General features: G+C 40.8%; 1 protein-coding gene across 3 annotated transcripts in view; it reads right to left on the bottom strand.

Moving 5' to 3' along the window:
* Positions 1-859: 859 nt before the first annotated feature.
* The window catches only part of TGFB2 (transforming growth factor beta 2), an 85,324-nt gene continuing 60,646 nt past the window's right edge, over positions 860-25,537 (bottom strand). For 2 of the 3 annotated variants that reach the window (XM_015077376.3, XM_015077377.3), the window contains 5 exons: positions 11,797-11,929; positions 11,563-11,673; positions 9,886-10,063; positions 8,533-8,686; positions 860-5,208 (listed from right to left, as the gene is read on the bottom strand). In XM_015077376.3, the coding sequence (XP_014932862.2) occupies positions 5,050-5,208; positions 8,533-8,686; positions 9,886-10,063; positions 11,563-11,673; positions 11,797-11,929 (735 nt within the window). In that variant the 3' untranslated portion in view covers positions 860-5,049. The remainder of the gene's footprint in view (positions 5,209-8,532; positions 8,687-9,885; positions 10,064-11,562; positions 11,674-11,796; positions 11,930-25,537) is intronic. The other variant, XM_027074984.2, reaches the window with a different exon arrangement.

The following is a 25,537-nucleotide window of genomic DNA, read 5'->3' on the forward strand; positions in this document are numbered from 1 at the left end:
CAACTCCAGCCCACTCTAACCATCATGTGCCACCTAATGGTGGTGGAGAAAAAAACTGGGAAACTCTTGTGAAGTTCACAGTCCAGAGGCAGAGGTTCCATAAAAGACTGAAACCTCACCAATAGACTACAGAATGCTTCCCCTGCTGACTCAACACTAAGCTAGTAAGACCTGTTTATAGCAGTTTCTTTTCCCCAATGTCGTGTATAGCTAGCAAGAAACAATTACAAGGCATACTAAAAGGCAAAAACATAATTTGAAGAGCCAGAGAAAGCATCAGAATGAGGCATGGCAAGGATGTTGCAATTATCAAATTGGGAATTTAAAACAATTTTGATTAATGTGTTAAGGGCTCTAAAGGATAAAGTAGACATGCAAGAACAGAGAGATGGATAGATGGACAATGTAAGCAGAGAGATGGAAATCCTAAGAACAAAAAGGAATGCTAGAGAAATAGAACACGGGGTACAAATGTCAGCCACGTATGTAATTTTAAGTTTTATGGTAATTGTATTAAAAAAGTAGAAAGAAACAGGTGAAATTAATTTTAATAATATACTTTATTTAATCCCATATAGCCAAAATAGTATTATTTAGACATGTAATCAGTATCAAAAATTAATGAAACATTTTACATTCTTTTTTTGTAGTGTCTTTGAAATATGATGTGTGCATTTACACTTTGTTATATCTCAGTTCAGATTAGACATATTTCAACTGCTCAAAATCCACATATGCCTAGTAGCTAGTGTATTGAAATTCTAGACCCTTCCCTTACAAACTGGGGGATCCTGGACACATGATTTAACCATTCTGCATCTGCTCACTTCCCTGTAAAATGGAGTTATATATATTTAAAAAAAACCTACACCATAAGGTAATATGTGAGGTTAAACAGGTTAACAGAGAACAGTACCTGGTAGGTGCTCAGCAAACTGCAATTATAGCATCATCATCTTAGGAAATGGGTCATTCAACTAGCCATTTTGTCTCTTTCACTTTGAATTTTAGTTGGTAGACATAAGCAAAGACTTACACGAACATTTCCCCCGCTATTTTTAACAATTTCTGGTCAGACATGTAACCAAAAGTTTAACAAATAGAATCACAGAATATTCTCAGAAATAACTGATGGTTTGATCCATTTATGAGATTAGAGTCTAGAGGGCTTACACATTCACTCTCAAGGTGGGGAAATATAGGCCCAGGTTACAGTCTGAATATAAAAAGCTCATTACAGTGGAATTGCTAAGAAGCCAAAGACAGAACAACTTGAGAAATATCAAGACTACCATTTACTGATCAGCAACTACAGGCCAAACACCAAAGGAAATTCTTTTCATGCGTAGATTCACTTAACAACAAGGAAGCAAAACAAACTGTGCAAAACCTGTAAAGCAGGCAGTCTCATCCTCATTTTAAGATTAAAGAAACAAGGCTCAGAGTGGTTGACAAGCTTGGCGAAGTTGATATGGCCATTAGGTGATTCTCTTCTTTACCTCGACACCCTCTTTTTCTTATTCATCACATGAAGGTGATGTGGGCTGGGGGGGATAGGCCTGGCACTGGCCACTCTGCAGAGAAGTGTGAAATAATTGTGCTCAAGTGAAACACTTCCTTTATCAAGGAGTTGAGTATGAAAGATGAAACACAGAGGATCACAGAAAAGGGACTATTCTCTATTCTACCTAAACACTTGCATTGATGGTTTGTTTCCATGTGAGGTTTAGACAATGGGCACAAACTGGTTCTTTCATGAGATAAAGCAAGACAACCAGATTGAGCCCCAACTGCTTTTCTATTTGTTCCATTTATTAAGAGACTGGCAACTCACTTGCAAAGTCTGGTCTTATAGGCAACAGCCAAAGCACTTTGCAGGAACCAGGGTTTTTTGGTGCAGTGGTCTGGGTGAAACAGAAGAGTAGTTGCTCCCAACACCCATCCCAAAGAGCAACGTGGCTCTTGTTATATCTGGCTGGCTCCGCAACTATCCAAGTTATGGGGCTACAGGGGATACTGTCTAGACCGGTTCTTTTGGCCCTGGGGTTGGCAGAACATGGAACCAGAAAGCCGAGGCATGGCTCAAACATCTCTCTGCATTTTTTCTGGTAGACAGTCAAGCTGGATGGAAACTAAATCTCAAACAATGACCAAATAGCAATAAACAAGAGAATAAAAAGACTGCACAGGGCTTTCTTTAGTCCTTGGTACATATGCCCTGGCTCATGGGCTATAAACCATGACATTTCTGAAGTGAATATCCTTGAGAATAAGAGCACAGTCTTAAAGATGTATGACTTTCCCAGCTTGAGATGATTCTCATTGCAGGAGAGGTGTTCTCTAGTCTCAATGATAACACCATGATAGGAAAAACACATCAACATAGAATTGAAATAATTTATTTACCACTAGAGCACCACAAAACAGACATACATCATGTTAAAATACAGCATAATCAGTCATCAAAATACAAAACAGCTAATCTTATAGTCCATTTCTTTTTAAACCATGCCAACCAGAAAACTGTACTGCTGCTTAACATATAAAAACTGCAGCCCCACCCCACCCGTATACTAACATCTTCCCTTTCCCTCCCGCATCCCTCCCTGCCCGTGGCAATATTTACTTATGGGAAGTAAAGACCTTACAGAACCCCCAAACTTAAAAAAAAAAGATTCAAGAGATCTTAAAATAGAGCATTTAAAATATTATCAGTGCATTCATGAGGAAAGACAAAATAATACAAAACAAACGTCATTCTATCTGAGAGGAAAACACCTGCAGAAATAAAAGTGATTTACATAGAATTCATCGAAAACGGAAGGAAAAAAAATCAACACACTCATTTCTGGGATTGGGTTACCCCCAACACAAAGATTGTTCACCGGTAGGGCGTCCCCCCTCTCGCTTTTCCAGTTTTCAAATTTGCGAATCCAATTTGTCATTTAATTAACGGCCAGGAAAAGTCAAACATCTAGAAGTACAGGTTATCAGACAATTTCACTTGGATTCGCACCTCACCATCCTGCCCTTTAGGTGACGCTGCAAATATTCCATTGGTTTTACCTATTAACTTTCATCTTACAGTTGAATAAGGGACAATTGGCAAACTGTCATCTCCTACAAACCCTGGCGGAAGGGTACCTTCCCTGCAACGATGTGGCAAATCATTCATTTATTAAAGCAAGGTAAATTCTCGCCTCAGATCTAGAGAAGTCTCATTCAGAGAAAAAAATCACTTTTTGATCATGGGAGGATTTGGCTTGTACCTTTACAACCCTCAAAGAACACACATGAAAACCTTAACTTCCGTGAAATAAACTGAGTGACTTAGGCTGACCAGGGCGTTTTTTTTTTTTTTTCTCCCTTAAAAAATAAATCAAGAAATATGTAAATCTTTCCATTTCCCCCCCAGAACACTAAAAACCTGATTAAAGGAAAAGATGTTTCCTATGAACTGTCTGATCTCTACTAACAATAGAATTCGGTGAGCATACTGTTTAAGCCAAGTTGCAGAAACCTTTCTTAACTCAGCCACAAAGATTCCGAGTTACAGTCAGATCCTTAGGCCTCTGCTAAAACTAAAATATTTCAGCTCAATTATGTATACATCTATAATATTCCCCAATTTTCCTAAAATAGAAGACTGTTAACATCTGAACTGATTAGTAAGGATGCTTAGAAGATGGAGGAAGACTACTGAACTTGAATCTGTCCTTTTTATAAAAGAAAATCTACAGGACAAGTGGACTCAGGTAGCTTATGTCATAATAATGGACAATGCACAAAGCACAGTGGAGGAAACACTATAAAACACAGATTTGTAGTGCAAGTCAAACTATAGGGGCTTTACTCGAAAGTACTGGCCAGCTAAAGGAAACACACAGTTCTGAGCGATCATTAAAAATAGAGCCCCAATTTAAGTCCAATCTAAATCATAGTTGACATTATTACAGAACATTAAAAATATGGTAAAAATTTACACATTGCATGTAAAGTAGTTAACGTTTTGATTTAATAGTTTGCAAAGGAGATCTGCAGATGTGTTTCCAATTATACTGGCTTCTATACCCATCTATTATAATAATATAGGTACGGTTACATATATCTGAAACGAAGGAAAAAACCAATAGCATAGCTATACGGCAATACTTTCAGGTCTGAAGTTTGACCAGTACGTATCAAAAACATTTCAACATTTCACTGGTTTAACTAAACTGACAAAGAACCATTTACAATTAAAAAGAAAAAAAAAATCTTCCAGACTTATTCTGACTGAAAGTTCCTTTATTAACAGGCTTTTCAGTTTTGAACCATACAAGAAGCTTCCTTAGGCAGTTGGTACATAGCATGTGCTTTCAGGGTCTTTATCTTAATGCAGGCTGGCTTGGTCATATAATAACTCGCTTGGGTTTTCATCCCGTGAATATGACCTCTTTTTTTCTGGCTCGTTTGAGTTCAAGTTCCTTAAGCCATCCATGAGTTTCTGGCAAAGTATTTGGTCTCCACTTTATACACCTGTTTTATTTTCCAAGGGCAATGAAATGTTCGTTATATAGTAACACACAATAAATAACTCACTGTTAACTCTAAAGGTAAGAACGGGAAGGGTCCCTATTGCATAGCAATACAGAAAAATCAAGTGAGGCATGGGATAGGAAAAGTATGTACAGCAATTCCACTTAATGGGATTTTCCTGTTTGTTTGGTTGTTCCTTTCACATAATTAACACTAACAAATTCTTCCAGTGTTTATTTTTGTCTTAAAAAAAAAAAGGTTTTGCTTCTTGTCTCTCTCACTTACAGAGTAGATGAAATGTAGAATAAAGCCTTCAATTTTTTGTTTTGTTTTGTTTCAGATGCCATTTTTAACAAACACAACCACAAACTTCCAACGTGTTTGAACTAGTACCGCTTTTTTCAAAATGTTTTTAACACTGTTGAAGCAAGGCTCTCTTACGTTTTCTTGTTACAAACATTGTCATTGTTCTTGTCGTCCTCCTCATCATCACCACCATGTGATTACCGTCCTGCTACTTCTCCAAGAATCTTAGCTGCATTTGCAAGACTTTACAATCATATTTGAAAGCTGTTCAATCTTGGGTGTTTTGCCGATATAGTAGAGAATGGTTAGCGGTTCTAAATCCTGGGACACACAGCAAGGAGAAGCAGATGCTTCTGGATTTATGGTGTTATATAAACTGAGAACCTGAAAGGACACAGGAGAAGGAAGAAAACATAGGAAAAAACCAAAAAAAAAAAAAAATGGGGTGGCAATTACTTTAAAAAGAACCATTCCATACTGTTACCTTATCAGTCACAGTACTCAGTAGACAATTTAAATTATTTTTGGTCAATTTCCTTCTCTTAACCCCCAATTATGGTCAACTTGATATGTGTTCCTAGCAATCACTGAATTCATCATTTTCCTACAGAATCCTTTTCTCATACATCGTAAACAGATGATTTTGTAGAAGCTCAGATCGCACAAAATCATTCATTCAACAGATTTTACAGTTTCCCCAATAATCCTTCACTTCGATCTCTACTTTGCTGCACATACTTGCCTGGCCATCGAAAAAGCTGATCCTCTCAGTATCTGTTCTTGTGTCTACACTTCTTTGTAACCTAGTGTATATTTCCAATTCCCACCTAGATTAGAGTTCCCTTGTGGTCAGAGATTCTCTGGACTTTGTTTTGACCTGATGGCCCTAGTAAGTCTTCTCTGGATGAAAGGAGACTCCTGCACTCGGTGAAGAAGTGAATATACGGAGAAGTGGAAGAATCACACGTTTCATTAAAACTACCACCCAAGCTTTCGTCTACCCTTAGCCACAGAAAAAGACACCTGTCTGCAGTGTGAAACCTCTCTGTGCTGTGTCCTCTCAGGCCAATTTAGTATCACCTACATTTTCATTTAAAAGAGAAAAAGATGCAAGTCTTTTCACTTATCATTGCTTCATAAATACGATCGAGAGTTCAGCAGTTAAGAGTTAATTAAGAATGATATTAAAAGAAATCTGTATTTTTACGCATTCACTTTCTTACGTTTTGCTTCAAACAACAATGATAATCAACCCTCCATTTAGATTTCACGTGGCAAATGGTAGTGCCTAAGTTGGAGGGCGGATAGCCAGCCCTAAAACGGAATGAAGAGAAAGTTCTAGAGTCGGTTCTATGTATGCGACTTTTACCAGTGGAAGTATGTAGGTTCCCCAGTGATGATAAAGAGACATTTCCAAGGATTCCATTAATGTGTTAGGCAAACAGCAAGTGACCTTTTCCTCGACATTCACGGCCATTTTTTCAGCCTAAGACAGAAGGTCTGTTCAGTGCAGCAACACTGACTACTTTATTAAACTACCTCTGGCTCCCTGGGTAACTGTCCAAACCACATATTTGTGACCATGACAGTTATTCTTCCTCTCTCCTTGAAAAACAAGCATGGTCTCAGCCTTCACACACTCCCTCTGTGTATCAGGGAGGGGAATTATGTTTCTACTTGGCAATTGGGCCTTGCCCACATTACAGCTACTGTGGCCACAGCCCAGTTGAAGCAGGCTGGCCAGAGAGCTCAGACAAAGGGACAGACATGAGCAAGCTTTCCTCACATGGCCAAGCACATGGTCAGCCTGGAGTGCCAAAATCTACAGGGGAGTTGGGAAAACAGCTGAAGGAAGGAGAGTCCTATTTGTCAATTTAAAGTCGAGCATATGTAGGCATTTATAAATAAATAGACTTCATGTTCTGCTAGCACATGATTTTTCATATGCATTAAAGAGAAATTTTATAATGCAGATGTTCTAAAATAATTGATAACCCCAAAACTCTTGAATTCAGCTGAATGCATTATGTGATCCTTCTGGCAGCAGATTCATTTTCCTACCCTGCAGTGAAGGCAATTTTTCTAATGCCTCTTTAATAAGGAGATTTACAGAGGCATAACCCCAATGTGTAGCCACATTTCAGGAATTAAACTCAGTAAGACAGAGCAAACGGAGGCCTGGTTATAAAGCCAGGAAGCCTGCCTTCCAAATGCCTTCCAAGTTTTGGTTTGTCACCAACTGTTTGATCCGGGGCAAGTAATCTACACAATCTGGACCCGGATTTCTTTAGAAAAATGAGATGTTTGGACAAGATAACTTTCCATCTCTAAAACCCTACATTATGAGGTACCAGGAAAAAACACTTGGCTTGGACAGGCATCACTACATAGAAAAAGTCTTTGCTGATCTGGGCTACTAACCCATGACATCCAATCTAGGACTTGCTCTCTGAATTAGCCTTCTACCCTCACTGAAGTAACTTGACAGAATATTTAGATTCTTGTTCACTTTGGGTTATAAAGACTTGGAGATCCTAATTTTCAAATCATTTTCACTTATTTCATCGTCTTGCTCTTTACATCTATTCTTGAGTTTGGCATTGTTATTTTAAAGATCACTTTTAACATAAACATTCCTTGTTACTGATAAGAAATTGAGGCTTAGAGAAGTTAAATGACTTTTTAATGTTTATTTTTTTTAATATAATTTATTGTCAAGTTAGCTAACATATAGTGTATACAGTGTGCTCTTGGCTTCAGGAATAGATTCCCATGATTCATCGCTTATATACAATACCCAGTGTGCATCCCAACAAGTGTCCTCCTCAATGCCCATCGCCCATTTTCCCTTCGCCCTTGCTGCCCCCATCAACCCTCAGTTTGTTCTCCGTATTTAAGAGCCTCTTATGGTTTGCCTCCCTCTCTGTAACTATTTTTGTCCCTTCCCTTCTTCTGGTCTTCTGTTAAGTTTCTCAAGTTCCACATATGAGTGAAAACATACGCTATCTGTCTTTCTCTGACTGACTTATTTCACTTAGCACAATACCCTCCAGTTCCATCCACGTTGTTGCTGCAAATGGCAAGATTTCATTCTTTTTCATTGCCAAGTTTTATTCCATCCATTGTGTGTGTGTACACACACACACACACACACACCCCACATTTTCTTTATTCATTCATCAGTTGATGGACATTTGGGCTCTTTCCATAATTTGGCTATATAAATGACTTTTTAATTGCCATATGCTTGTGAGTCACGATGCCATGCCATCAGCTGAGGTCCTCAAAGTTTTCTTTACTATGACAGTCCCTGATGTAGGTGATAACAGGTCCTCTTTTAGATGGGGACCTGGCTCCCTTCACATCCTAGCTGTATATGTGACACTAAGTGACATATTGATTTTTTATAGCTACCAATCACTTACAGCTGTTGAGAATATAAGATAAAAAGAAAGCAATTAAACAACACTGTCTTCGGGTTGCCTATAATCTCATCGGGGAGGCAAAACCTACTCTTCAAACTGGTCATTGTTACTTCTGATTTCACCTGCAGCCGGCATTCTTCCCCATCACTCAAAAGGATCTCTCCAGCACCCATTCAAGTGTGTTGATGAGTGGGCACCAGGCTAATTAGAATTCACTGGACATACTCTCAGCAGGTACACATTAGCAACCCAAGAATAGAAGAGACACAGGCCAAATACTTACCCTACTGTGCTGAGTGTCTGAACTCCATAAATACGGGCAAGCTCCAGCACAGAAGTTGGCATTGTACCCTTTAGGTTCATGAATCCATTTCCACCCAAGATCCCTCTTGAAATCAATATAAAGTGGACGTAGGCAGCAATTATCCTGCACATTTCTGTTAGAAGAAAGAGCGGTGGAGATTTTAAAGCTGATTTCCCCCACCCCTCATTCCAAGTCAGAAAAATGACTCATTCACTCATTCAAATGGCATCCAATGAGCACATTTCATGGGTCAGGTTTGAATGGTTTTATAGTAATCTCGAACGACTTCCACGATGGAGTGTTACGATGATTTGCTGGACTACTTTCCCTTGTGAATTCTATACCCTGAGTCTTTTGCCCGTACCCTTCAACGTCAAACCTTTCCCCAGAATGACTATGTAGACGCAGAGAGGTGGCTGGAAGAGATCAGTTTTGCCAACCAGCCTCGATTGTCCTTTCAAATATAAAATGAATCCAGTACGACAGCTATTTTCAAAGAACCACCTAAGACATTTTCCTTTGAGAATGAATCCTTCATTTTGTCTCATGTCTCTTGATCCAGGAACGAAACAGAGATCAAAAAACGTGGAGCCTTGCTTAGTGCAACCATCGACTGTGGCGAGCAAAAAAAAGCCATTTTACTCAAGAACTCTTGGAGCAGTTCTCGTCAGTGAGAACCCCTCACTGCCCACCCCCCTGCCCCAGCTCTCAAAATAAAAAGAGAAACTTCCTCTTATGAGGCTTGATAGGAAACCACAGGAGAACACTAGCACTCTCTCCACCATGAACTCTTATAAGAATGGGAAATAGATTTGAGTTGCCTTTAGTCCCTCATATTCTGTAGCTAACGACACAATAAATAGCATTCTACTTCTATTTCTCTCATATCTGTTACTATGACAAAAGGTATGACCATGGGCACTCTACTGTTGGGGGTGGGGGACGGGAGGGCTTTCCAATACAGATAGTGAGTCTTTCCAATTAAGGACCCATCACCATACCCCTCAAGTAAACTTATATTTGCTTTGGGGAGCAAGGGGCTCAATTTCTTCTTCAGCCCCCAGGTGCTTCCGAGAGATCTGGGAAACAACTTCAGGAGCTAATTTTCTGACTTCACCCTTGGTTCATTGCAAGAAGCCAATGACTACAACACAGAGAAACTGTTTCAAGCCTCTGGGAAGAATGACCTTGGGAGATATGATGGCTATACTGTACTGTATGTACCTGGCCTCAAGCAATAAGTGCAGTTTTTAGGTCAATTGGTAAGAAAGGGCAAAGGCAGTACAAGAGTCAACAGACATAATTACTTCGTCTTATTTTTATTTCCTTTACCTAAAACAATAGGCTGCATCCAAAGCACGCTTCTTCCGCCGGTTGGACTGTTGTGACTCAAGTCTGTAGGAGGGCAACAACATTAGCAGGAGGTGTGGGGTCTTTCCACTGTTTTTTTTCCTAGTGGACTTTATAGTTTTCTGATCACCACTGGTATATGTGGAGGTGCCATCAATACCTTGAAAAAATGCATTTGGGTAACAAACATTTAGCTTTACCTTCATCAAATATAACCAGCCTTTTTTTTTTGCTTTGTATTCTATCACAAATGGCAGTGATGACCACAACAGCATCATCACCTGGCTACAATCATTCCCCACGTAAATAGGACATAAGAAGACAATTGGAGGTGACAAGGAACACTTCTAACTGCAGCTGCTCTTGTCAGGAGGCAGCTCGGTGTCCAAGTCAGGGCTTGTTGGTTATGAGGATCACTACAGAAGAGGCCTTTGACCATAGTCCAAGGGCAACCTAGGTCGTTTATTTTAGTCAACCCTCAGTTGAGGCCACGTTCAGTCCCTCAGCGACTGAAAAGAACATGCCTTGTCACCCACCAGTCCACTCTCTTCCTAAGACTACTAAACTCAGAAGATTTCTCTAATGAACATAACCCGAGACTTACACTAAATTGCAGTGAATTAGGTTCAAGTGAAACAGAAGTCACCCTTACCTAATGCTATTTTGGGAAGCGGCGAAGAAAGGGCTTTTTCATTTATTTTATGGCATCCTCAACACTTTCCTGATTCCATCTGAGATTTAGAAACTCGAGCTCCCCAAAGCATGCTCAAGAGACTGCCAGTTTAAGCATTTAATCTCCACACTCTAGAGAATCATGGCTAGGTTAGAGACTGAAATAAATCTCTAGACTTCTGGGAGTGTTTTTCCATGAGTAAGGGCCACTGTAGCCTTCTGCATGAGGATGAAGGTCTCAGGTGGTGGTGGTTGGGAAGGGAACTCAGCTCCCAGATGCGGTGGTATGGAGTCCATACAGCACTAGCCCGCAGCACACTTCCTTCTTAACGCTCATCTCCAAGCTGGTTATCTAATAAGAGAAGTTGCCTCAAACCCTTGGTATCTCTTCACTCTCCTTGAACTTTGGCTAATCACTAAGAGGGAAGCAAAATAGGGGAAAACTAAAGACTTATAGTTATGTGTTTTTTAAATGATTATAAAAGTCTGATAAGGAAGCCGTTTGCTAGGAAAGGTGGAGTGTTCTGATCCGTATAAGGTTAGTTAAAGAGGCTGTGGTGTGAAGAGATTCCCTTCTGTGAAATACAGTTGTGAGCTCCCGACATTGGGTCTGGGGCATTATCAATGGATTTCCTTGAATGTCCGCTATCGTCGTCTCTAATACCAGCACGGGTGGAAAGTTGGTTCGCTTAAATGAAGACCAAATGGGTTAACAGACTAATAGTTTGGGAAGTTGATGAATCAAGCCAGTTACTACTGCCCGGTCATCACCGGGCACTGAGCAACATAAACAGGGAACCAATTCCTTTGTCCCAATCCTTTCTGCCTTTATATATCTTTATCCAACCATTTTTTTACCCACACAACTAAAACTCCCCAGGTCTCACCAAACAATCCCAATTTCACCTGCAAACTGATTTCGTCCCCCATGAGACTATCAATATAGGCCCTTCCCTCCCCCACCTCAAATGACCAAGTTTCAGTTACCTGCAAATCTTGCTTCTAGCTCTTCACTTTTATTGGGAATGATGTAATTATTAGATGGCACAAAGGTGCAGCAGGGACAGTGTAAGCTTATTTTAAATCCCAGGTTTCTGTCTGGAAAACATGAAGTCAAGGAGGTCATTTGGATGTGTGACAATACCCTTAAATCTGCAATCAACTTACAATAACTTAAGGTCACCGAACAGCTAGGGATGAACACAGAGGGTGGTTGTAAACCTTTATGGTGGAGCCATTCGTGAACGGCGTCAGTTACATCGAAGGAAAGCCATTCGCCTTCTGCCCTTGTCTTCACGACTTTGCTGTCAATGTAGCGCTGGGTTGGAGACGTTAAGTCTTTGGATTTGAGAATCTGGGGAAGGAAAGGAGAGAGAAAGGAAAAAGCTCAGCTGGCATATGGACAGCATGCCTAACCCAAAGCCATTAACGCTATTCCAATTCATTATCTAAACGTAGCTCCACTCTGGTATCATCCCCATGTATTGTCATTTAATAGCATGGCCATGAGCATAAAAACATAACACCAGGCCATTTGCCATGAAAAATAGAGCTACTAAGTCATCTGTGTGTTAGGATAAAGGTGACAGGAACCTTAAAGCCAAGTGTCTAAAAGAAAGTGACAGTAATTATTTTTACTTTGCTGATATAAGCTTTGCAAGATTTCAGCCATAAATTCTATTCCAATAAGTTAATGGCTTTGTTGTTCTGCTTCTCCACTTTTTTTTTAAATTTGGGGAGTTGGAAGGTGGGGAGGGACAGGAGGAGCGGGCCAGTTCAGAGGATCTATGCCCACACTCTGGAAGGCTCTGAATTAGAAATCTCCTTCTAATAAAGACAAAAAGGTCTCACCCTGGTTTCTAAATCCACCAACATTAATATATGTGGCATGCCTCAGCTTTTGAGGTAAATCTCTAGCTGGGATTTTTACTCTCAATATGACTTGTTATGATTTATAAAGATATTCCATATCCCACAGACCAAGAATGAATTTGGGCAGGAGCAGTCTGGCAGTGTGTATTAAGAGCCTGAAAGCAAATCAGCCTGAACACTGAGACTTCAGAAGGATTCATTTATTTCAAATACATAAAGAGCAACTATAGGGTTTCTATAGGAAGTGAATATTTTATGTGGTTTTTAAAAATTCTGTCTGTCTTTAAATGATAGTGTTTTATGAACCAGTCAAACCAAGATCCCAGGTCTCCTAGAACTTTATTAAATCCCTACCCAAACCTGTATCTTGCCTTTCCTTAGTGCCTGGGGTCTCAAGCCCTATTATGTGATACCTGCCCCTCCTGATATTAAGTCTAACTACTCTGTGCTCATTTCATACATGTAGGTTTAGTCTCTCCATCAAGTTCATAAGCTTCCCCATGGCCATGATCACATCTTTGATTTGATGCCATTTCAAAGCACTGCACTCAATTTAATCACTGTATATTACATGACTCTCTGAATACCCAGAAGACTTATTTACTCTCCTTTAAACCTTGCAAAACAAAAATGCATACACTTCTTGCTGATTTCAAAATGAACTTTTCTTCCCTGTGTATACATGATTTGTTTCAGGTACTTTTGCAACAAACGCTTCCTAAGATATTTGGCGTTATGGTCGACTTTTTTCTGGATTAAGTACATTTAGAAAAGGAGAGACATTCACACAATTGAATTTTGGGGGGCCTTCAGTGAATTTGAGACAAAACCTACTCTACAGTCTTGCCCCTGAGGTTCAACAAATCCCCACTAACTGAAGACAATCTAGAGGCAATCGTGATTCTACCACAGGCAAGAGATGTTCTTTGTGAATTAAAGGAAGCAAGTAAACATGGCTTGAGGGCTGTGCACACTGGGTTCTGGGCTTGGCACACATGATTTCATTTCATTTAATCCTCAAAACATTCCTGTAAAGTAGATTGAGGAAACAGAGACCTGGGGAGGTTAAGTAACTCATGCAGTGCCTCATGGTGAACACGTATTGAGAGAAGATTCAAAACAATCCCCTAATTTTCCTGTTTCACTGCTGGATTTTGAAGGCCAAAGAGTTATGGGGGTCAGTTTTGAATCATGATTCATGCTTACCCCTTTCCAGGTAACAAAAAACATTCAGTGATAGAAGCAGAGATTTTTTAATAAGATTATAATAAATGTTGGTACAAGACGGAAACATAATGTGTGGAATGTACACACAGTTAATGCAGTCATAAACCTATAACTTTAAAGGTACAGCTTAAAAGCAGTCCACTTCTCTGTAAATCAAACCATGTTTTGAAAACACTCCCAGTTGGGCAAATAAGACACTACACATCCAATTCATAATTAATGGTATGATTAATCTAACCTAGGATAACAATGATATAACAATGGTTGAGAAGTTTTCAGCATTTCCATCTGCCTCACTGCTTAAAGATTAGTAGGAAATCCAGGGGCCCTTGGGTGGCTCGGTCAGTGGGGTGTCTAACTTCGGCTCAGGTCATGCATGATCTCTTGGTGTGTGGGATCTAGATCCGCATCAGATTCTCTGCTGTCAACGTGGGGCCCAGTGTCTCCCCCACTTGCACGCGTGTGCACGCGCACGCGCTCTTTCTCTCAAAAGTAAACATTAAAAAAAGATTTTAAAAAATCAGTAGCAAATCCAGAACTCATTTTTCTGATGTTAAATTTCTTCCCCTCGTCAACCTCCTATAATGATGAATTATTTCATAATGCTTTTATTGGCTTTGCTCCTAATCAGCACATTGCTTTTGCTGTTGTATTAATTACATATTTTGCATATATAAAATATATCAAATGTCTATGATATCTAGCTCTGATATAAATATATAGAGAGTCCCACTGAAGACACAGAATTTGTTTTAACCACCACATTGACCAACTCAGCAGGGAAAACACAGACTGGCAAGTCTATGGAAATTCTTCACCTAGAAAGAAGAGGTAAATTTAGATGATCTTGCTTTAAAAGCAGACCAAAATGGAGCGAGAAGATTCTGATACTTGTTTTCTTTCTTAAATCTCATTTTCTAGTAAGTGGTCCCTCGGCCACAAAACACCAGGAGGTTCTGACAGCAGACAACTTCATATTCTCATAGGACTGAGAGGTTCTCTATGTCTTCTCACCAGCTCAAGAACAAGCCCATTTAAACCACCCAAGAATGACAGCTAGTTAGCTGCCCACTTCGGAAACAGAGAGGTGGCTTTGGTCTTGTGGGTTTGCTGTCTCAAACTTTATGGCCAAGGAGGTCTTAAACCGACTTGTTGCAGTGTAACTCCATTCTTTCTTACCCAGTCCTCAGTGGAAACAGGAAACAGCTGCTCTCCATCACTCATAGACTATCCTTCATATTCTTGGAGACTATTATTAAGTCCCCCTCAGCATGCCTGCTCTCTCTCTCTCTAAGCTAAATAAACCCTGTTCCTTTAGCCCATATTTAGAGGGGCAATTTCCCAAACCTTTAATCAGTTGGGTCACTAACTAGGATGAATGATGCTATGTAAAAATACTCCTCCTACAGCTTCATGGTGCTGTTTCAAAACTGGCTAGAAAACCTTCTAATCACATCTCGGAGTCTCAAATCTTAACTTGAAAGGTATCTTCTTTCTAAGAATAGGCACAGCCTCCCTATTCCCTGTTTATCTTCCATTTATCACCCACACAAAATTAAACTGGAAGGGAAGAAAATCAACCCACTGCTATTATCGATTAGTACTTCCTTAAATTCAAGAGTTCATACAAAAATGACTAGATCAGTCAACTCCCCACTCTATTTTAGCTTTTGCTGTCTGTCTCTCTCCTATCTCCTAACAAGTGTATTGAATGTGAACAGTCATGGGAATGCAGCTGTTGTTTTTTCTAGAGCCAAAGTCGCTTCTAAATTCCTTTATAGATATCGTATCATGACCAAGATAGTTTAGTTGAACAGTAGAAGCTTTCTTAGCTGTCCTCCACTTAGCTGGCCAGATTAACCAGGATTCTCCATTTGTTCTATAATATATATTAGCTTATGTTGGGGTTCATTTGCTGGAAAGCTACTCTCTACTATGTTCCAAGCACTTCTGATCTTACCCGTTGAGTCGTATGCTTAGCAAGTATCAATTGTACATGTTTCTAAACTTGTTTATGATAGCTGGACTTGATATTATAATTTTACAGGTGAATTAAATGGCCTAGAAATGATGAAATACAGGACCAAAAGTGAAGAGAGCTGTTGCTTCTGTGAAAACCAAGTTGAATGCTTTGGAAAGTCTTCATACATACAAGTTGCTTTAAAATAGTTTTTTGGGGGGGTGCCTGCGTGGCTCAGTCGGTTGGGCGGCTGACTTGGGCTCAGGTCATGATCTCGCAGTCCGTGAGTTCTAGCCCCGTGTCGGGCTCTGTGCTGACAGCTCAGAGCCTGGAGCCTGCTTCGGATTCTGTGTCTCCCTCTCTCTGACCCTCCCCTGTTCATGCTCTGTCTCTCCCTGTCTCAAAAATAAATAAACGTTAAAAAAAAAAAGTTTTTTTTTTTAACAGTTTGGTGGTTCCTCAAAAAGGTAAACATAGAATTATCATTTGATTCAGTGATTCCACTCCTAGTATATACCCAAAGAACTGAAAGCAGGGACTCAAACAGATACTTGTACCCCAATGCTCATAGCAATGTTACTCATAATAGCTGAAAGATGAAAACAACCCAAAGTGTTCATCAATAGATATACAAACAATCTAAATAAAATGTAGTATATACACATAACAGAATATTATTCAGCCATAAAAATGAATGAAATTCTGACACATATTACAACATGGATGAATCTTGAAAACATTATGCTAAGGAAGCCTGGGAGGCTCAGTTGGTTAAGCATCCGACTCTTGATTTTGGCTCATGTCATGATCTCACGGTTCATGAGATCGAGCCCCATGACTGGCTCTGTGCTGGCAGCGTGGAGCCTGCTTGGGATTCTCTCTCTCCCTCACACATGCTCTCTCTCTTTCAAAATAAACATAAAAAAACAAAAAACAAACAAAAAAAACCCCATTATGCTAAGTGAAATAAGCCAGACACAAAAGAACAAATATTATATGATTTCATTTACATAAGGCAGCTAGAATAGGCAAATTCATAGATACAGAAAGTGGAAGAGAAGTTACCAGAAATGGAGGGTAGGTAAACAGGGAGTTATCATTTAATGGGTACAGAGTTTCTGTTTGGGATAATGGAAAATTTCTGGAAATAGTCAGTAGTAACGGCTGTATGACATTGTGAATGCACTTAATGCCACTGAATCGGGTACTTAAAAAATGGTTACAAGGTAAATTTTATGTATATTTTACCACAACAAATTTTTCTTCTAATTTTAGATGTCAGAGAGACAGCTGTTGAAGAAATAACAATAGGAAAAATCTGATAAAAACCTAGAAGGATCCTGCACGCCCGTCGCTCAGCAAATTGGCCTGAAACTTCTTTCTTATTCAAAGAAACAAAAAACCCCAAATTGTAGATGATGCCTAATGGATGTTGTTCACGAAAAAAATACAACATGGGTTGGCAATAGGCAGAGTCAGAGTCCAAGAAAAGCCCTTGGCCTTTTATAAAAAACACATATATATGGTTTAAGTTAAAATACTCATCCCCCACACTCACTCACTCCTGTTTCTATAATCCGCCCGCCCCTTTGACTTTTTTCAAGTAACAGACCAACAACTGTCTGACCGAATTAGAAAAGACAGCTTCTAATACACTGACAATGAGATTTAGCTGTCTCTCACTTAGCTACCACCCACAGCGGTATGAATGTTACCTTCATTACATTATTGATATACACACATTATCTATAATACGTGCAAAATACCCACATACTGCCTTTGGCAAGGCAGTGAATTACAAGACTCCCTACACAAAAGGATCCATTCATCTCTTTGCCACTGGAAAGCAGCCAATCAAGAGTGGATGGAGGCAAAAGTCACTGATGTTACCCAATCTTTTGGGGGGAAAAGAAAGAAAGAAAGAAAGAAAGAAAGAAAGAAAGAAAGAAAGAAAGAAGGGACTAGATGCAAATTACAGCCAGAGGAAAGCTTAGTCTTAAAGGTATAATGTTGTAAATCAACTCAGGATTTGGCTTAGACACCAAGGGCGATACCCATTCCGCTCCTAGGAGAGGCTGCAAAGAGGTATAGAAAGCATTAGGTATTTTATTTTACTTTGCATATGCAAACATCAACGGACCCACAGGAAAACCAGGGGGCCAATTCAACCACACTTCTAATGGAGAGAGAAATGTAACAATAGGGCTGTAGAGAAAAACCGGATCCTGGTTAACCAGTTGTTGTTTTTAAAGGCATTTAATGTTTTTATTGTACTTAACATTTAAGTGTATTTAAATGTTTGCGGTTACTTGCACAAAGTGATTAGCAGATGCTGAATTAAGCGTTTACTCCATTGGCCACATTCTCTCAGATCTGCCTGACCTCACATTCTCTAACTTTACTGGCATGAAGCGTCCGTGTTAGAAAGGCACTTGGGGGCCATGTGTTCCAACCCATATGATGCATTCTCTAACATTTTGGTCTCTGTCTGAAGACTACTCATGAAAGTAGCCTCACTACTTCTTGAGAAAGGCCATCTCGCTTCTGAGTAATTTGTATGCTGTAATTTTCCTTATCTGGGATTTTCAATATCGGAGCGCCTAGGGGGCTCAGTTGGTTGAGTGTCCGACTTCGGCTCAGATGATAATCCCGTTAGTGAGTTCGAGTCCCACGTCGGGCTGTCTGCTGTCAGCGCAGAGCCCTCTTTGGATCCTCTGTCGCCCTCTCTTTGCCCCTCCCTCTCTCTCTCTCGAAAATAAATAAACATTAAAACATTTTTTTTTTTTTTAAATAAAATCTCCTCGGGGCGCCTGGGTGGCTCAGTCGGTTAAGCCTCCGACTTTGGCTCAGGTCATGATCTCAAGGTCCGTGAGTTCGAGCCCCACGTCGGGCTCTGTGCTGACAGCTCAGAGCCTGGAGCCTGTTTCAGATTCTGTGTCTCCCTCTTTCTCTGACCCTCCCCTGTTCATGCTCTCTCTGTCTCGAAGAGAAATAAATGTTAAAAAAATAAAATAAAAAATAAAATCTCCATCAACTAGCCTTCCTTAATGACAGTACCACTGCTCCACGTTCATACAATCACTTGCATTTATTCAAACATTTGCACGTTTTCATGTTTTTTAGTCTTCCAAAGAACGCTGTGAGGTGGACGTGATTATCTACAGTCTTTATTATCTACAGTCTTCAGCTAATGGAAAGAGGCTGAAGTACTTACTTGGGTTACCAACGCCCTGTAGGATAAGTCTGGACTGACATCTTGCCCTCTGAATTCCAGCGGAAAGGGCTCCCCCATGTTGGATTTTGCTCTCCGGAACAGATGTAAAATGCTTTTTCCATGTCAGGCACCAGCCATAAGAGGTGGCTTCTCTCCACTGCTCCTTCAGGACAAGGTTTGAGGTCCCTCACCATCTTTGTCAAGCCCCTTTTCAATACTCCTCTATAATAATTTCCTCAACACACTCAGGTGCAATCTAGCAGAATGTGGAGAATATTACAGAATGTGCCCCGTGTGGAAGAGAGGGGCTCTTGCCCTCCTTGTTCTGGTCGCTATTTTTGAAGCAAACTATTTACTTTTGTCACCAACCACACCACACCATTGAGTCAGGGTAAACGTTGTATAAAATAAAAATTTTGTCCTGACACAAACTGTTAGGTCAGATTTTCTACCCCAAATCCTTTCTGGAATGACATGGAATAAAGAGAAAGAAATGAAGGAAGGCCAAGAGGGAAAGGAAAGTTGGTTTATCTAGGCCCATGGTTCCCTAACTTCAGCCTGCATTGGAAACACCTGGAGGGCTTATTAAAACACAGATTGTGGAACCCCACCCCCCAGGTTCTGATCTAATAGCAATTTGCCCTTCTAACATATTCCTAGGTGATGCCCAGGCTGCTGGTCCACTCTGAGAACCACTGCCCAAGTCTATGCTTATGCAGTTCATTCTTGCAGTTGGTTAAGTGCAAATTACACATTATCTCTCTTAATTTGGAACTTACTGGACTCTGGCCTTTTGAGATCTCTCTGAATTTTGTTTGTTACTCAACGTATATGCTATTCTTTGTGGCCACATAGCATCAGCAACTGCGTGCTTCATCAAGGTGATGAGAACAATGTTAAGTTACCTAGAGCCAAAACCATACCCTGTTGCTGGGTCCTTGGGTACTTCTTTCCTGGTGGGCCCTGTTTCTTTGATCAACATCCTGTGGTTATGTTGCACGTGGCAGCAAAAAAGGAGAACTTTCACTCGTGTAAGTTGTGAGGCCCAATTTAGGCCAGGAGTCTTGCCCATCTTTGCCAACTAATAACCAGTCCTGTGGTCCCTTAAGTTTCTTTGAAGAACCCACGGGGTTTGCCAAGTGCCTTTGGAAATCATTAATGCAGTGAAAAGTTTCATAGGCTTTGAAGTCAGGCAAACATAAACTATCACTTACTGGATCTGTGATTTTCTTATTTATGAAATGGGTTAATAAGACACCACCTTCTATGTTTGTTAAGAGAATTAAATAACACACAAGCAGAGAAAGCACCTATCACATTGCTGGTATTCAGTAAATGGGAATTATCATGATAATTATGTTCCTTATCTGGTCAAACTCTTCCAGAGGCTTCTACTATCTAATGAATAAGCTTCAGATTCCATAGGTCAGTATTTCAGACACAACTTGTCACCAATCCGTCATCCCAGACTCACCTCTCATCCCTAGAAACCAAATCTAAAGAGTATCCCTAAAATATATATTCCACATCTCAACTCTGCATTTAGACCGGTATCCCTCAGGACACCTTCCCCACTCCTCCCATTTTTACTTAAAAACAAAAACAAACAAAACAATAATGAAAACCTTCCTATTCTTCAGCCTAGCTTTTCAATGAAATGGTTACTTTCACTCTGAAGTCAGTTTTCTTATCCTGGGCCCCCAGCAATTACTGGGGGTGCTGAATAGTCAGCCTTTTGAAAACAGTGGCCTCGAGGGTAATGCTGCATGAGTGTAAGTATCCATTTTTTTTCAACAGGATAGTAAGCTACTAAAAGAGAGAGGGAAGCATGCCCTTATTTATATTTCCATAATCCTTGCATTCCAGCTGGTTGACACTGGAGGCTTCAAGAATAACATTCACTGGGGTGCCTGGGTGGTTCAGTTGGTTAAGAATCCAACTTCAGCTCAGGTCGTGATTTCACGGTTCGTGAGTTCGAGCCTCATGTCGGGCTCTCTGCTGACAGCTCAGAGCTTGGAGTCTGCTTCAGATTCTGTGTTTCCCTCTCTCTCTGCCCCTCCCCCACTCATGTTTCTTTCTCTCTGTCTCTCTCTCAAAAATAAATAAACATTTAAAAAATTAAAAGAAAAAAGAATACATGTTCACTGATTTAATTTTGGAGATTCGACTCTCTGGGTCGAAATCTTGCTAATACCAGCATTTACTCTCATGCAAAGAGACACTCAGCACACTGATGAAAGTGTTTCTTGGCTTATCCACAGGAGGAACAACAGATTCTCCAACATACCACTTACATTGACTGTGGAGGAACCTTTCGCCCACATAACAAAAGCCAAAAGCCAAACCAACCTACATGTTGTAAAATATTTAATACAATCAGTTAATTTGTTTAGTTATTCATCCATTTGTTGAAAAATTGCTGGGACATCTTATATGTGCCCGAGTCCTCATTTATTCATTTGTTCCCATTTATTTTAGAGCTCACTCTCTCCAGTTTAGTTCAACAGATATTAAGCACTTGCTGTGAGCAAGGCATCGCCCTTCTGTCCAGGACAATAAGATGGTCCCTGTTCTTAACAGTCCACATGCTAGTAAGGGAACGCAGACCTCTCGACAACAATTTAAAGCAATGTGTTCATGGGGCAGAATGAGGTCACCGAAGCCGGGCACTTCCTGGAGCAAGGAGATAGCTATCAACGAGGTAAAAAGTTTAACTACTAACATCTGAAAGGCTGGCAAGAATCCTGGGCACTGTGAGAACGCAGTCCAGGCCACAGAGATGTGCTGGCTCATTACAAAAGAGAATAAATAAATGTGTTTTCCTTTCTCTGCAGGACTCCTTCATCCATCCTAAGCACTATAAGCTTGAACTTAGGGAGAGTTTGCTCGGTAGGCATGTTAGACTGCCAGGGCTGCCTTAACAGAGAGGCTTGAACAAGCAGAAATTCACTTTACCACGGTTCTGGGAGCAAGAAGCCAGAAATCAAGATATTGACTGGGCCATGCTTCCTGGGAAGCCTCCAGGAAGCCTTCCTTACCTCTCCCAGCATCTGGTGTCTTGCCAGCAATCGTTGGCATTCATTGCTTTGAAGCTACCTAACTTCAACCTCCGCCTTTGTCTTCACATGGCATTGTCCCTGCATGTCTGTCTTTATACAGTCATCTCTTATAAGGACGCTGATCACACAGAATTAGGGGTTTACCCCCTACTGCAGTAGGACCTCATTTTGACTTAACTGATTGCATCTACAATGACTCTATTTCCAAATGAGGTCACATTCTGGGGTCCTGGGGGGTTAGGACTTCAACATATCTTTGTCGAGGGGACATAATTCAAACAGTAGGTGTTCACAGGTTATCCTGGGTTGCGTATGTGCTAAATGCTCTATGAAGTCCTTCAGAGCAAAGGACATTCTGGCTCGTATTCCGCGGAGTCTTTTCCACTGAATTTGCACAGTCCCTTCTTGGTAAATTCCGATCGACTCATTAGAAAGAGGCACACAATCAAGTGACAAATAAGCCCTTGGACAATCAGTCTTTGAGAGTGATAGAAACGACTTCTTGGAATTTGGGGGTGCCAGGTGAGCATCCGACTTCACCTGTGAGTTCAAGCCCCACATGGGGCTCGTTGCTGTCAAGGCAAAGCCCTCTTCAGATCCTCTGTCTCCCTGTCTCTCTCGGCCCCTCTCCCGCTGTCACTCTCTCTTTCTCTCTCTCTCTCAAAAATAAGATAAAAACATTAAAAAAATAAACTACTTCTTGGAATTTTATGTACACACATCACAAAGATTATGTATGTACGTGTGTGTGTGTGTGTACATCTCAAGGACAGAAAAAAATCATCATCACTGTAAGCAATTTTATACTGCATTTTTACCCTTCTATTTAATACATCTCTTTGTGGAATAAATATAAGGGAGAAAAGGCAAGAAAGAGCATCTGCAAGGGAAGAGAAAGCAGGGCCTTACAAAAGAATCAGAAGTGGGTGCAATGGCCTTTCTTCCGCAGACACAAATGTAGCTCTCTGTTCCTGCTGCCCCGTAGCCCCCCATAACAATGCTGGGTCGCTCTGGGGGTGCTTGAGAAACTGACTGCTGATTATCCTTTAGGAGTGGCTGAGCAGACCTGGTACTTATCTTGCTGTTGCCACCGCCCTGTCTTGTAGTTGCCATGGCTCCTTTGAAATTGCATCCCTCTAAGGCTGTATATACCTCACAAGAGCTTCGAGAGAGTCTGCGCAGTAGACTCCCAGGGAGTACGTATCAGCTTCAAAAGAAAGACACACATAAAAATACAGTCTCTCTGGAGCTCAGATATCTTCATTATTATGTCACTACCTTAAGTCTTTCTCCTTATAGTGCAGAGTTCCTGTATTACGTATACTCACGTGTAATTATGATAAAGAGTGGCACATATAGATCATTAGTGGTCTTTATGGAAAGGTCACCAAATACGTCTTCAAGCTACACACACACACACACACACACACACACACACACAGGAAAGGCTTTCCTCTGTGATGAAAACACCTTATAATTCTCTATTGTTTCCTTCACGTTTTTAAATTCCTCTACAGATGGGCCTTTGTACTGACTGCACATATGCATAAACAAGTAAATTCATTTCCACAGGTCTGAGGAATGAAGGAGTCCTTTGTGAGAACAGAAAGTCTCTCAGATGTCACAGCTCAATAGCATTCATAAGACCGTCATATATAAATCACACAGCAGAGAAAACACATTCAACTGCACACAAGTCACATCGGTATAGGCAAGGAAAGAGATACGTGCAGGACAACCTTCAGTGAAAGCATCTGAAAGGAAACTATGTCAAGACATGTAGTCATGTCAGTCCTTGTGGCTGGACCACACAGCCTAGTGCTATGGAGTTTGATAATTCCAGTTGTTTCCTGCTGTGAGGGGAAGGAGTGTCCCCAAGAAGACTGCAAGCTCTCTGGGGCCACATCTTCTGATTTTCTTGACTGATCTCCCTTTCCAATTCCACTCTGACTTAATACCAACATACACATACTTGAAAACCACACTTCCAACACCCTTTCCTACTTCCTGGCTACCAATAACACATCTGGCCTACATTATAATTTAAGTCCCTTCTTATATTCAGCTGAGAACTTTAATTTAGGGGGTGTGATTATAGAGCAATGAGTCAAAAAAATAAAGTAATGAGCCTGGTTTTTCTGCAAACAGGGAGAGTTTATGGGTTACCTAAGAATATCAGTCTAATTAATCTCTTACGTAATTTTCTTTTACCTCCATGGTTATTATCCACTTAACCAGCATTAGCTCTGAATATATAGCAAAAAATGAGCAGGTAAGTGCTTCTGTCTTTATCAATAGTTAGATACCTTTCAAACAAATGTAGCAGAATTTCCAAACCCAAATAAAATGTTTCTCAAAAGAGTCCCCTTGGGATATGACACACTCATCTCACAACATTTCCTCGTACTTGAATCTTAGTTTGAAATGTTTCTTAAATTCATTGGAAAATGTTTGTTGAGCACCCACTACGCACCAGGCACTGTGTTCGGGGAATTTGTCCCTCAGGGTGGAGATGAGACCAGAAATGAGATAGAGACACAGCAGAAGACCAAGCACAGCTAAATGAGAAGGGAGGGAGCAGGGTGCAGCGGAGGGCGGAAGTAGGAAGTATCGGGAAGAGGGGCCCTGAGATGCTCGGGTGACCACGAAGGCCTCTCTAAGTGGGTGACATCCAAGGAAGCACCTAAGTGAATAAGAGAGCAGGAAGAAGCGTGTGGGAGAAGGGCACAGCGGCCATAGGCTTTAGGAGGGAGTGAGCTCAGGTGTTTGAGGCACAGCAAGGAGGCCAGTATGGGGGAGGCGCCTGAGTGAGGGAAGTCAGGCTGGGACAGGTCCAGACACAGAAAGGACTTTGGCTCCTAGGCCAAGTGAGGTGAGAAGCCATTGCAGGACTTTGAACAGAGGATTTAGATCTGACCAACATCCTAACAGGAATCACTCATAACTGCTGTGCTAAACACAAGCTCTAAGGGGGCCAGGGGTGGGAGTCGTGGGGGGTGGGGAACGGCCAGGCCAGCCAGAAGGCCATTATAGAAATTAAGAGACGAAAACTGCTTAGACAGGCTAAGTAGCAGCAGGCATGGTCTGAGAAGCAGCTGGATTTCAGATCTACCTTTTGAAAAGTGTTATCATGTAGGAAAATTCATTGCTTTCTCTCCTCCTCTTCAGCAGAATTTTGGCAGTTTTCAAAAATTAACACTACGTTTCTCGGAAGTTTGGATTTGTTTCCATTGAAGGAATTCCCAGTTATGTAGCTGTAGGCTCTGAGCACAGCCCTAGAACAGCAGTTCCAAAACCAATTCTGAAAACTTGCTATCAAGAAATAAACATCTGTCCTCCTTTGGGACAGTCTTCACTCCAGTGGAGGTTGTAGAAAAGTTGGCATACATTAACAATATTTTTAAAAACTGGAGCCTTATTAAAATCAATCCAGGAAGTATATATCATGCCTGTTCGTATGGTGGTGAAGCAGGAAGAGGTAATAAAGACGCCCGCCCCGGGTCGGCCACTCCATAATCATTCTTCGAAAAAGCTTTCTTCAGAAGAAAAGCAAGACACATCATGGCCCCAGCCCGCCATTGGTGCCCTTAGAGTTTCGATACAGCAAACACGTGGGGCACTGCAACCATG

The sequence above is a fragment of the Acinonyx jubatus genome, chromosome E4 (genome assembly GCF_027475565.1).
Source record: "Acinonyx jubatus isolate Ajub_Pintada_27869175 chromosome E4, VMU_Ajub_asm_v1.0, whole genome shotgun sequence".
Taxonomy (NCBI): domain Eukaryota; kingdom Metazoa; phylum Chordata; class Mammalia; order Carnivora; family Felidae; genus Acinonyx; species Acinonyx jubatus.